Source organism: Aegilops tauschii, chromosome 7 (genome assembly GCF_002575655.3).
Source record: "Aegilops tauschii subsp. strangulata cultivar AL8/78 chromosome 7, Aet v6.0, whole genome shotgun sequence".
Taxonomy (NCBI): domain Eukaryota; kingdom Viridiplantae; phylum Streptophyta; class Magnoliopsida; order Poales; family Poaceae; genus Aegilops; species Aegilops tauschii.
In genome coordinates this window covers 612,437,933-612,451,335 of record NC_053041.3, presented here as the reverse complement: position 1 = coordinate 612,451,335, position 13,403 = coordinate 612,437,933, and the positions used below count along the sequence as shown (strand labels likewise).

Below are 13,403 nucleotides of genomic sequence, written 5' to 3'. Positions count from 1 at the left end.
GTTTTAACTTCGGGGGAAACTTCTTCTGACCCCCGGTGTTTGGTTGGTGAGTCTCTTCGTCGTCGCTGTCACCGGGCGGCCTCTTCCCCTTGTGTTCGGCATTTAACTTGTTGGCTTGTTTGAAGACCCAACAACTTCTGTTAGTGTGATTAGCTGGTTTATCGGGGTTTTTGCCATGAATCTGGCAGGGCCGATCCAATTGGATGGTCCGTCTCTATTTGCCATAAATGGCTTTTTCCGTTGACTGGGTTTGGGGTCGCTGAATCCGGCGTTGACCACTGTGTCATGCGTTCCCTCATTATTATTGCGACGTTTGTGTTTATTGCGTCGTGGCTTCCCATTGCCGTATCAAACTTCGGAAGTGCCCGAATTGCTGGCCCTGTTGCTTCTACGAGCGAGCCAGCTATCTTCTCTCGCCCAAAAGTGGGTCATCAGAGCGGTAAGGGCTGACATGGATTTTGGTTTTTCCTGACCGAGGTGGCGGGCGAGCCACTCGTCCCGGACGCTGTGTATGAAGGCTGCTAGGGCTTCCGCGTCCGGACAGTCCACGATTTGGTTCTTTTTAACTAAGAACCTAGTCCAGAGCTTCCCGGCTGACTCTCCGGGCTGCTGGATGATGTGAATTAAGTCATCGGCATCTGGTGGACGGACATATGTACCTTGGAAGTTGTCGCGGAAGGCGTCTTCCAGATCCTCCCAGCTGCCAATAGAGTTTTCAGGCAGACTGTTTAACCAGTGCCTAGCTGGTCCTTTGAGTTTTAACGGGAGGTATTTGATGGCATGAAGGTCATCTCCGCGGGCCATATGGATATGGATAAGAAAATCCTCAATCCACACCGCGGGATTTGTTGTTCCATCATATGATTCGATGTTCACGGGTTTAAACCCTTCTGGGAATTTATGCTCCATTACTTCACAAGTGAAGCAAAGAGGGTGTTCGGCGCCTCTATATCGGGCCGCATCACGACGTAGTTCAGATGGAGTCCGTCTGCGGTTTTCGGCCCGGGCGTGACTAGGCTTGTCGCGTCCGAATAAATGGCCATCGTCGTGTGTCGGGGCGCACCCTTGCGATCCGTAGATCGATCTAGTATGTCCTGCTCTGCTGTCCAGGTCCTGCCGAAGGTCATATGTATCTCCCCGAGCTGTTTTATCTCTGCCTTTACAGTAAGGTGGGGCGGGCTGCTGTTCGGCTTGAGTTGCTGCTTTATCCCGACCGCGTGGTGGTCGGTCAGTCGCATTGTGCGAGGGTGGTACGGGCTCCGGCGCCTCCTCATCGAACTGAGGTAGCAATTTGCGCTTCGGGTAACTCTTGGCTGGGCGCTTGAGGCCGTATTCTTCGGCTGCCAGGACATTTGTCCATCTATCGTTGAGCAGGTCTTGGTCAGCTTGAAGCTGCTGTTGCTTCTTTTTCAGGCTCCTTGCAGTGGCTATTAGCCGGCGCTTGAAGAGCTCCTGCTCGAGAGGTTCCTCAGGCACGATGAAATCCTCGTTGCCGAGGCTCACCTCATCCTCGGAGAGCGGAAGATAATTACTATCCTCCGAGTGATCGTGTATGGCCTGTTCATCAGGGCTAAGTTGCCCGTTTTCCCGTTCCTCCTGTTCGGAGGTTGCCCTAACAGGGTCTTCATTGTCTTCGGCATCGTCCGGAGTATTGTTTTCTCCAGTGCCGGTATTGCTATCTTTTGCACGACGTGACTTTGAGCGGCGCCGCTGACACCGGCGTCTGGGCTGTGTCTCAGCAGGTTTATCCTCGACTGGATATTCTTTGTCGTCATCGTGAGTTTCTTTAGGTGTATCCACCATGTATACGTCGTATGAAGAAGTGGCCGTCCAGCTTCCGGTAAATGGCGGGTTTTGGCCCTGCTCCTCCTCGGCATCATCGTCCATACCGTCGATGTCCTCGGAGCCATAATACGGCATGTCGGTTAAGTCCTCGACAGTGGCTATGAAGTGGGCGGTGGGTGGGAAGCGAAATTCTCTGTCATCAGCCTCCAGTTCGAATTGGATATAATTCGGCTATGAGTCCCCCGCTAAGGATAGATTTTTAATGAGTTTAGCACGTCACCTAAAGGCGAGTGCCTAAAGGAGAGTGCCGAGGGCGCTGAATTCGACGATCGATGACTGATCAAGCTCGACGTACGCGGACGCACATGGTTCGGAACTTATAGCCGGAAACGAGTCCGAGGTTCCGGTGACACAGATACCACCCGAGGTTAGGTCTGTGTGCGGCTCCAACGCCACGGAGTCTGTGGCTTCCGTGGCGGGGTTGAGCTTCTCGTCCTCGGATGGCGCGATCTGCTCCGGATCTAAGGCCAGAGCGGTTACAGGTACAATTTCCTTGGTATGGTCCGATGACAGATTTAAGTCATGTTCATCGCAATGACGGGGAGCGGCTGCCGCGAAGATCAAGTCTCCACGGATATCCGCGACGTAGTTCAAGCTCCCAAATCTCACCTGATGGCCAGGGGCATAGCTGTCGATCTGCTCCAGATGGCCAAGCGAGTTGGCCCGCAGTGCGAAGCCGCTGAATACGAAGATCTGTCCGGGGAGGAAGGTTTCCCCTTGGACAGCATCGTTATAGACGATTGAAGGAGCCATCAAACCTTTTGGGGACGGCATAGTGGAACTCTCAATGAAAGCACCAATGGCGGTGTCAAAACTGGTGGATCTCAGGTAGGGGGTCCCAAACTGTGCGTCTAAGGTCGATGGTAACAGGAGACAGGGGACACAATGTTTACCCAGGTTCGGGCCCTCTCTATGGAGGTAATACCCTACTTCTTGCTTGATTGATCTTGATGAATATGAGTATTACAAGAGTTGATCTACCACGAGATCGTAATGGCTAAAACCCTAGAAGTCTAGCCTGTATGACTATGATTATCAGTATTCGGCCCTATGGGCCCAGCCCTCCGGTTTATATAGACACCGGAGGGATCTAGGGTTACATAAAGTCGGTTACAGAGAAAGGAATCTTCATATGTGGTTGCCAAGCTTTCCTTCCACGCTAGGGAGAGTCCCATCCGGACACGGGTAGAGTCTTCGGTCTTTGTATCTTCACAGCCCATCAGTCCGGCCCATAGCTAACAGGCCGGACGCCCGAGGACCCCTTAATCCAGGACTCCCTCATGAGTTCTTAAGTAATATGATTAATTGAACTTTAATTTATCATGAACTTAGTCCTGATAGTATTTGCATAACTATGTTGTAGATCAATAGCTCGCGATGTAGCTCCCCGTTTATTTTTGATATGTTCCTAGAGAAAAATAAAGTTTTTTTTGCGGGGTGAGAAAAATAAAGTTGAAAGATGATAGTAGCAATGATGCGGACTTGGTCCGTGATCTGACGATTATCCTCATTGCTGCACAGAAGAATTATGTCCTTGATGCGCCGCTAGGTTACAGACCTATTGCAGGAGCAGATCCAGACGTTATGAACGTTTGACAAAGCTCGGTATGATGACTACTTGATAGTTTAGTGCATCATGCTTCACGGCTTAGAACCGGGACTTCAAAAACGTTTTGAATGCCACGGAGCATATGAGATGTTCCAAGAGATGAAATTGGTATTTCAGTCTCATGCCCATGTCGAGAGGTATGAGACCTCTAACAAGTACTTTGCCTAAAAGATGGAGGAGAATAGCTCAACCATTGAGCATGTGCTCAGAATGTCTGAGTACTACAATCACTTGAATCAAGTGGGAGTTGATCTTCCAGATAAGATAGTGATTGACAGAGTTCTCTAGTCACTATCACCAAGTTACTAGAACTTCGTGATGAACTATAATATGCAAGTGATAAACGGAAACAATTCCCAAGCTCTTCGCGATGCTGAAATCGACGAAGGTAGAAATCAAGAAAAAGCATCAAGTATTGATGGTTGACAAGACCACTAGTTTCAAGTAAAAGGGCAAAGGAAAAGAAAGGGAACTTCAAGAAGAATGGCAAGCAAGTTGCCACTCCCATGAAGAAACTCAAAGCTAGACCCAAGCCTGAAACTGAGTGCTTCTACTGCAAAGGAAATGGTCGCTGGAAGTGGAACTACCCTAGATACTTGGTGGATAAGAAGGATGGCAAAGTGAACAAAGCTATATTTGATATACATGTTATTGATGTGTACTTTACTAGTGTTTATAGCAACCCCTCGGTATTTGATACTGGTTCAGTTGCTAAGAGTAGTAACTCGAAACAGGAGTCGCAGAATGAACAGAGACTAGTTAAGGGTGAAGTGACGATGTGTGTTGGAAGTGGTTCCAAGATTGATATGATCATCATCGCACACTCCCTATACTTTCAGGATTAGTGTTGAACCAAAATAAATGTTATTTGGTGTTTGCGTTGAGCATGAATATGATTGGATCATGTTTATTGCAATACGGTTATTCATTTAAGTCAAAGAATAATTGTTGTTCTGTTTACATGAATAAAACCTTCTATGGTCATACACTTAATATAAATGGTTTATTGAATCTCAATCGTAGTGATACACATATTCATAATATTGAAGCCAAAAGATGCAAGGTTAATAATGATAGTGCAACTTATTTGTGGCACTTCCGTTTAGGTCATATTGGTGTAAAGCGCATGAAGAAACTCCATGCTGATGGGCTTTTGAAATCACTTGATTACGAATCATTTGATGCTTGCGAACCATGCCTCGTGGGCAAGATGACTAAAAATCCGTTCTCCGGAACAATGGAGCGAGCTACTGACTTATTGGAAATAATACATACCGATGTATGCGGTCCGATGAGTGTTAAGGCTCGCTGCGGGTATCGTTATTTTCTGACCTTCACAGATGATTTGAGCAGATATGGGTATATCTACTTAATGAAATAAAAGTCTGAAACAGTTAAAAATTTCAAAGAATTTCAGAGTGAAGTGGAGAATCATCGTAACAAGAAAATAAAGTTTCTAGATCTGATCGCAGAGGCAAATATTTGAGTTACGAGTTTGGCCTTCATTTAAATGTGGAATAGTTTCACAACTCACGCCACCTGGAACACCTCAGCGTAATGGTGTGTCCGAATGTTGTGACCGTACTTTATTAGATAATGGTGCGATCTATGATGTGTCGTATCGATTTACCACTATTGTTTTGGGGTTACGCATTAGAGACAGTTGCATTCTCTTTAAATAGGGCACCATCTAAATCCGTTGAGACGACACCGTAAGAACTGTGGTTTGGCAAGAAACCTAAGCTGTCGTTTCTTAAAGTTTGGGGCTGCGATGCTTATGTGAAAAAGCTTCAACCTAATAAGCTCGAACCCAAATCGGAGAAATGTGTCTTCATAGGATACCCAAAAGAGACTGTTGGGTACACCTTCTATCATAGATCCGAAGGCAAGATATTCGTTGCTAAGAATGGATCCTTTCTAGAGAAGGAGTTTCTCTCGAAAGAAGTGAGTGGGAGGAAAGTAGAACTTGATGAGGTAATTGTACCTGCTCCCGAATTGGAAAGTAGTTCATCACAGAAATCAGTTCCAGTGATTCCTACACCAATTAGTGAGGAAGTTAATGATAGTGATCATGAAACTTCAGATCAAGTTACCACCGAACCTCGTAGGTCAACCAGAGTATGATCCGCACCAGAGTGGTATGGTAATCCTGTCCTGGAGGTCATGTTACTTGACCATGACGAACCTACGAACTATGAGGAAGCGATGATGAGCCCAGATTCCGCAAAATGGCTTGAGGCCATGAAATCTAAGATGGGATCCATGTATGAGAACAGAGTGTGGACTTTGGTTAACTTGCCCGATGATCGGCAAGCCATCGAGAATAAATGGATCTTCAAGAAGAGGACTGACGCTGATGGTAATGTTACTGTCTACAAAGCTCGACTTGTCGCAAAAGGTTTTCGACAAAGTTCAAGGTGTTGACTACGATGAGATTTTCTCACTCGTAGCGATGCTTATGTCTGTCCAAATCATTTTAGCAATTGCCGCATTTTATGAAATCTGGCAAATGGATGTGAAAACTTCATTCCTTAATGGAATTGTTAAAGAAGAGTTGTATATGATGCAATCAGAAGGTTTTCTCAATCCTAAAGGTGCTAACAAAGTGTGCAAGCTCCAGCGATCCATCTATGGACTGGTGCAACCATCTCGGAGTTGGAATATACACTTTGATGAGTTGATCAAAGCATATAGTTTTATACAGACTTGCGGTGAAGCCTGTATTTACAAGAAAGTGAGTGGGAGCACTACAGTTTTTCTGATAAGTATATGTGAAAGACATATTGTTGATCAGAAATGATGTAGAATTTTCTGGAAAGCATAAAGGAGTGTTTGAAAGGAGTTTTTCAAAGAAAGACCTCGGTAAAGCTGCTTACATATTGAGCATCAAGATAGAGCAAAATGATTGATAAGTTTTTTCAATGAGTACATACCTTGACAAGATTTTGAAATAGCTCAAAATGGAACAGTCAAAGAAGGAGTTCTTGCCTGTGTTGCAAGGTGTGAAGTTGAGTAAGACTCAAAACCCGACCACAGCAGAAAGTAGAAAGAGAATGAAAGTCATTCCCTATGCATCAGTCATAGGTTCTATAAAGTACGCTATGTTGTATACCAGACCTATTGTGTACCTCGCCATGAGTTTGGCAAAGGAGTACAATAGTGATCCAGGAGTAGATCACTGGATAGCGGTCGAAATTATCCTTAGTGGACTAAGGAAATATTTCTCGGTTATGGAGGTGATAAAGAGTTCGTCGTAAAGAGTTACGTCGATGCAAGCTTTGACACTGATCTGGATGACTCTAAATCTCGATCTAGATACATATTGAAAGTGGGAGCAATTAGCTAGAGTAGCTCCGTGCAGAGCATTGTAGACATAGAAATTTCCAAAATACATATGGATCTGAATGTTGTAGACTCGTAGACTAAAATTTATCTCACAAGCAAAACATGATCACACCTTAGTGCTCTTGGATGTTAATCACATAGCGATGTGAACTAGATTATTGATGAACTAGGTTATTGACTCTAGTAAACCCTTTGAGTGTTGGTCACATGGCGATGTGAACTATGGGTGTTAATCACATGGTGATGTGAACTATTGGTGTTAAATCACATGGCGATGTGAACTAGATTATTGACTCTAGTGCAAGTGGGAGACTGAAGGAAATATGCCCTAGAGGCAATAATAAAGTTATTATCTTATTTCCTTATATCATGATAAATGTTTATTATTCATGCTAGAATTGTATTAACCGGAACTTGATACATGTGTGAATACATAGACAAAACAAAGTGTCCCTAGTATGCCTCTACTAGACTAGCTCGTTAATCAAAGATGGTTAAGTTTCCTGACCATAAACATGTGTTGTCATTTGATGAACGGGATCACATCATTAGGAGAATGATGTGATGGGCAAGACCCATCCGTTAGCTTAGCATAATGATCGTTAAGTTTTATTGAAAAAAGTTCATCAATTTTTTTAAAAATTCATCAAATTTGAAGAAAGTTCATCGAATTTTAACAAAAGTTCATCAATTTTTAAAATAAGTTCATCAAAATGTTAAAAAGTTCATTCATTTTCAAAAAAGAAAGTTAATCGAGTTTGAATAAGTTCATTGAAATTGAAAAAAAGTTAATCAAATTGAAAAATTCACGAATTAGAAAACAAATATCATCTATTTGTAAACATTTCGCGCATTTAAGAAAAAGAAAACAGGAAACAAAGAAAGAATGTGGAAAAAGGACAAAACAGAAAGGGCATTTCATGTATGTATAAAAAGAAGAAAAGGAGGTTTGTATTCACGAGTTAGGGTGGCGGCGTAGTTGTTTGTGGAGTTGTCTACCGACGGAGAGATGGTTGGTTCGATTCCTGGCTGGGAACAATTTCCCTACCTTTTTTAAGCTTCAAAACAGGGGGGAGAATGGTAGTTGGGCCGAGCCCAGCTAGTGCCGCTGCAGGCGCTGGTTTGCGGAAACGGCTATAACCGGCGGCTGCAGCGCCAAATAAGAAATGTCGAGTTAGTTCGGGCAATTAATCAGGGACAGAATATGCGGTGTGGGCCAAAAAATTAATCAGGGAAAGATTATGGGGTGTGGGCAAGAAAATTAATCAGGAGGTTAGTATCTGGCGCATAAGTTGAGTACATCTCTCAACCGTGAGATAAAAACTAATCGACAGCGTCTGACTGGTCTGAGGAATGTTTCTCCTCAAACTTCTGTAAGGAAGAGTTTCCCTAAGATAAATAGATAGTGGGGATGAGTCTTTTAGGTATATACGATTACCTCAATGCCTTGATTGAGGAAATCCGTGGTTCTTAGTCATGTGCTGGGATTACTGCCTTTACTTTTGTTTCCTTTTGTTTTTTCACGACTAGAAAAGAGAGTGGGAGAGAGAAGAGAGTGTTTTGAGTTGGTGGCCCTTGAGGTAAAAGGCTGACTCTATACGCCTGAAAATTGACAAAATCTTCTATACTCCAACAATGCGAAGAAATAAAAGACTCAGGTGGCCTTTGTTTGGGCTAGAGATAGTGATTCCTGAATTCTAGCATAGTCAAAATCGGATTCACAAACAAACAGGCAGATTCCAACATCAGATGCCTAGAATCGATTCTCGAACTTGCACTGGACGCGGCCGGAAGCTGGAATCAGCGATTTTGCTGATTCTCGAGCTGCCAATTACCCCCTTTCAAATATGGGCCAACTTCTACCCATTATTATGATGGAAATGCCACCGCGTGCCTAGCCCAACCTCTCCATCGACAGGGTCATCCTTTTGTTCGCACACATCCACACCTACCGAACAGAGGCAGAAAAACGGAGAGGGGATGGCTCTCTAGGGTTCGCCTACCGCCACCGTCGCCGCCAAGGTGTGTGGATCCGGTCTCCGCCGCCCCCGGCCATACACCGGCCGCATCAGATCCGTTGCTCCGCCGCCCCTTACCACCTGCTGCCCCCGCTCTCAGTCCGCCCCTGTGCACCACCTGCGCCGGCGCCGGAGCTTCAGCTGCACCACGCCGGAGGCCCCCTTGCCCCCCGACTCCACCTCCTCCCGCCCGACTACACCAGCCCTGCCCTATCTCCTACCTGTGAGAAGGTAACTGTTCATCAGTCCCAAAAAATGTATTTTTTGCTTGATGCTCTGAATTATGTTCTTATGTACGAACTGCTTTAGTAATAGGCCTTGATTGGAGCAGTAGCATTGTTCAGATTTAGTAAAATGTCAGATTTAGTAATAGGCCATGATTAGCTGGATATATATAAATTGCCCTTATGAATGTCATATGTTATAGATGGGTCGCATATTCCTGTAATAGTTCCAAATGATGAGATCGTCAACCATGTTGGTCGACATGGATACCAACACAGAATATTCATACATCATGTCATTTCTCGAAATAAATGTTCTATATATTATGTTTTTGTGCTAGTTCTCACTTTATCAAGTCAAAACAGATAACTTGTGCTTTAATCTGCATATAAACATCATAGTCAGTAGTCGAGGGCGTTACTGATATTTCACAACACCCACAACTCTTAAAGCTGACAAACAGCAGGTCAGATTCTGATTCTCACGAATCCAGAGCCACATCTAATTCTCAAGAATCCATAGCAAAGTGATTTTCAGGAATCTGTAGCCCAAACAGGAGGCCTCAGCCGCAGTTCAAACGATAGAAAAGGACTCGGCTGAATGTTCATAAATAAAAAAAGGACTCGGCTGAGTCCATTTCCTCCCTCTCCAGGCAAAATTCCCCACCCCTCTCCCTCACTACTCTCGCCTGAATCGAGCTCGCGGCCGTCGTGCGCCGTGGATTCCAGATCGAGGTCGCTCCTCCGCTGTCCACACCTCGCGCAATGGTCTCCTGATCGAGCTCCCTTCCCTGACTGGGTGCGGGGGAGCACGGGCCCTCTAGGGTTTGACCCGCCGCCCTCGGTCACATCCCGCCTCCGTCGACCGAGCTGCTGTTCTGCCTCACGCCGGGACCTTCTCCGCCGCCTTCCTCCACGACGAAGGTGAGCAGCTTCGCCGCCGAAAACGGTCGCCGTCCCTATCTCTTGTCCGATGTTTTCTCTTGCCCTGCGCCATCTGCAGATTGCGCTCAAATCTCCCTTGTATTCGTGTCTACAGGCGACGGAACGCACCGACGCTGCTGATATTGCTCGTCGCCGCCGCCGCCGCCGCACCCTCCTGCTCGTGTATTTTAGGGTAAGCTCGTCTCGCCTTCCTCGTGTATTTTGCTTGCTTGTCTTTTTAATTTGAGCTGGTCTGGACGAGTTAGCCATAGAGGCACTAAGCTTTCCTGGTCTTTTCAGTTGACCGGACTCGACGCAGCACGATGCCTGACAGGACCGGCGCAACCATGCTCGAGGATCTGCCCGAGGAGATGATGCACAAAATACTCATCCGGTTGCCATCCAAGGCCGTCGGCCGCTGCCGTGCTGTCAGCACGTCTTGGCACAGTGCCACATCCACACCTGAATTCATGCTCGAGCACCGCCGCCGCCAGCCATCGCTCCCTATTGTCGATGGGCAGGGGCGGCCCGCCAGTTATGTCGTCTTAGGTGACGCTGGTGCTGGCACCTCAAATCAAGAGCTCTGGCCCTTTCTCCAGGACTGCAAACACCGTTTTAAGAATAGCCTCAAAGGCTCCTGTGATGGCTTCTTCATTATGTACCTCTGGACGCGGTCCCATTTCTTCATCTGCAACCCGGTCACCCGCAAGTCTGTTGTCCTAATGCAGCCTCAAGGGCTCAACTTCGTAGTTGGTTTCTACTGCCACCATCCAACTGGAGAATATAGGGTGCTCTGGGTCTCGCAGTCATATGACTTGTCTACATCTAGATTATACATCGTCACAGTGGGATCGGACAAGCCGAGGCATGCAATAGTCAGAATGCAGACGGCCTCATCGCCTTCCATGGAACAGAAGTTACTGAATGAGCTGCGATTGTCATCCGACCACTCACCAGCAGTCCACCACCATGGAAGCCTCCACTGGTGTCTTTATGATGCTAGTGACATCATGGGAGGTGGTGGAGACATTATTGTGTTTGACACAGAAGCCGAGTCATTCCGTTGGATGCGTAGTCCTGCTCAGCCATGCCCTAATAGGAAATTGTTCGACATGAAAGGGACACTTGCTTGCTGGGCCGGCTTGACTCCTAGTTTCACTGCTATTGATGTCTGGGTGATGCAAGATTATGAGGCGGAAATCTGGACTTTCAAGTACTGGATTGAACTTTCAACGGTGGAGGCATCACGGCAACTTTATTTAAGTTCAGTCAAAAAGAAAAAGAAAAAGAAAACACCACTTGATTCAGCGGTGCAATCATTCAGTGATATGGCTGTGATAAACGAGTGTGAGTTGCTGATCATGTTTAATAACAAGCATGTGTTGCGTTGCGACATTGATGGCAAGTTCTTAGGTTTGGTTAATATTGGAAAAAGTCAATATTGTATGGGGCTTAGTCAGCACCGCCTTCAGGAGAGCATTATTGCAATTCCATCATGAGATGCAAAAATAAGATGAGGAACCTCCGTTCTCCACAGGGCATGTATGAATGTTCAAGACTCCTGGTTTGCTTTGTCCTTGGATTCAGAGCATGTCTTTTGTTCTTAGCTCTTCTTACTTGTCGGTACTACTAGTGGCACGTGTCATTTTGGATGGTTGCAGTAGCACCTGCGATCTCATCATTTGATGCTGGTTATGATGTCTTGGTAATGTTCTGATCTGATATATGGATCTTTGGCTATTAGTTTGATCTCTGTTAATGTCTGACCTGGTGTATCAATCTATGGTATCAAAACTTATTATTACTATATACAGCTATGTGTTTGTTGGCTGTTAGTTTGATCTTTGTGTCAACGCTGTATTATGGCATTCAGTTAACAGTTTTTTGCCTGATTGATACTTCAGTTTCCTGCTCCTGTTTGCGCCAGTTCCTTTGAACTTGTTTTACGTTTTTTAGTAGAAACGAGCACCAAGTATGCTGATACTTTGTTCATCTTTCTCCAGATAAAAGTTTTGTAACTAAATTACACAACGTTAGTTTCGCCGAGCTTCGCCGAGCGCCGGACTGAACTGAACAACTAGCCTTTGTTTCCTGCTGTTTTTTCTCAAGGATTTTATATTTTTTGGGTAGACAGGAACTTGTTGCAGGTGTGCCCTCCTGGAGGAAGATAAATATGCTAGTTCTAGATGACACATTTGCAACTTAATTACATGTTGTCAGTGTTGGTTGATTTAAGAGTGGCCACATTTCCTTTTATGTGATGATATGAAACAGGTTTTGGTTTCACGATTATTACATCTGGGAGTCTGCAAATTATCGGATTGAACACCTAGCAAGCTCGAATTTTAATGCTAGAAATTTCTCTCGTTTTACAAACATGATGTCAACTATACGAACAGTAGCAGGACTATGGATCACGTGTCTATCTGTAAAATGCAGAGCAATTGAATTTGATCACTTGCCTTGCATAGAACACCATCAAGTTAATTATTTCTGTTGTTGCTTTGTATATAAAGCGGGGCGAAAACCTGTTTCAAGAAAGTTCATCCTTTCTGTTGCACGCTCGTCTTGGATGCTTTTATCTAGTCGGTGTTATACTTGCTAGTAGGTGTTTTGAATGTCTGCCCAATCCCAGAATCCGCCTAATCACATGCAGTTATACGAAACATCCACAAAATAATTTTACTTCAGGGTTGCTAATTTTTAACCAGCCTAGAAATTAGTTAATCTCAGATAATTTTTTTACTGTGTGGTTCTCTACGTGGTACCTGTACAGTTGCCGGAGAGATGAGACGACAAAGACATGGAGGCACCGCCAACTGAGACAAGCGGTAGGAACTTGGAAAGTTCGGTTTCTGTTTGGAAGAAAACCATGCACCCTTGGAGCATGCAGTGTGGAAAATCTGGGCTCCACCCAAGGTCAAGTTCTTTGCTTGGCTGGCCATCCAAAATAGAGTCTGGACTGCGTATCGTTTGGCCAAGCGCGGTTGGCCTAACTGTGGCTCATGCCCCTTATGCATGCGTGAGAATGAATCGGTTGACCATCTCTTCTTCAAATGTCGTTTCACCATTCGCCTATGGGGCTCGGTCAAGGCGTGGCTGCAACTCATTCACATTGACACCTCTACTTGGCCCCTGAGGCATTCCACCTTAGAATGGTGGCTTGGGTTGACTGATGCTTCCGTCCCCAACCGGAAGGCCATGGCCTCGCTCACCATGCTCACTACATGGACGATCTGGAACGAGCGAAACGCTCGTGTATTCCGCAACATGGCAGCCCCGCCTATGGTTCTTCTCGACAACATCAAAAGGGAGGCATCATTTTGGGTCGCCGCCGGAGCTAAGAAGCTAGGGTCCATCATGCCGGGAGAGTGATTCTTCCGTGTATTGTTAAGGGGTGTTTGTAACACAAACTCTATTCTCTCTTAATTAATATAC

General features: G+C 45.4%; 1 protein-coding gene across 3 annotated transcripts; it reads left to right on the top strand.

Annotated features, from left to right (window-relative positions):
- Positions 1–8,700: 8,700 nt before the first annotated feature.
- LOC109735854 (putative F-box protein At1g19160) lies at positions 8,701–11,804 on the top strand. 3 transcript variants are annotated; one of them, XM_040395023.3, is made up of 4 exons: positions 8,701–9,048; positions 9,695–9,965; positions 10,081–10,158; positions 10,266–11,804. In XM_040395023.3, exon 4 carries the CDS (start codon positions 10,289–10,291, stop codon positions 11,462–11,464), a length of 1,176 nt encoding a protein of 391 aa, XP_040250957.1. In that variant the 5' UTR covers positions 8,701–9,048; positions 9,695–9,965; positions 10,081–10,158; positions 10,266–10,288; the 3' UTR covers positions 11,465–11,804. The 3 variants fall into 3 exon arrangements, with proteins under 3 accessions (XP_040250957.1, XP_040250956.1, XP_045086999.1); XM_040395022.3 differs by having other exon boundaries at positions 8,710–9,048; positions 9,509–9,965; XM_045231064.2 differs by having other exon boundaries at positions 8,753–9,048; positions 9,408–9,965.
- The last annotated feature ends 1,599 nt before the right edge of the window (positions 11,805–13,403 follow it).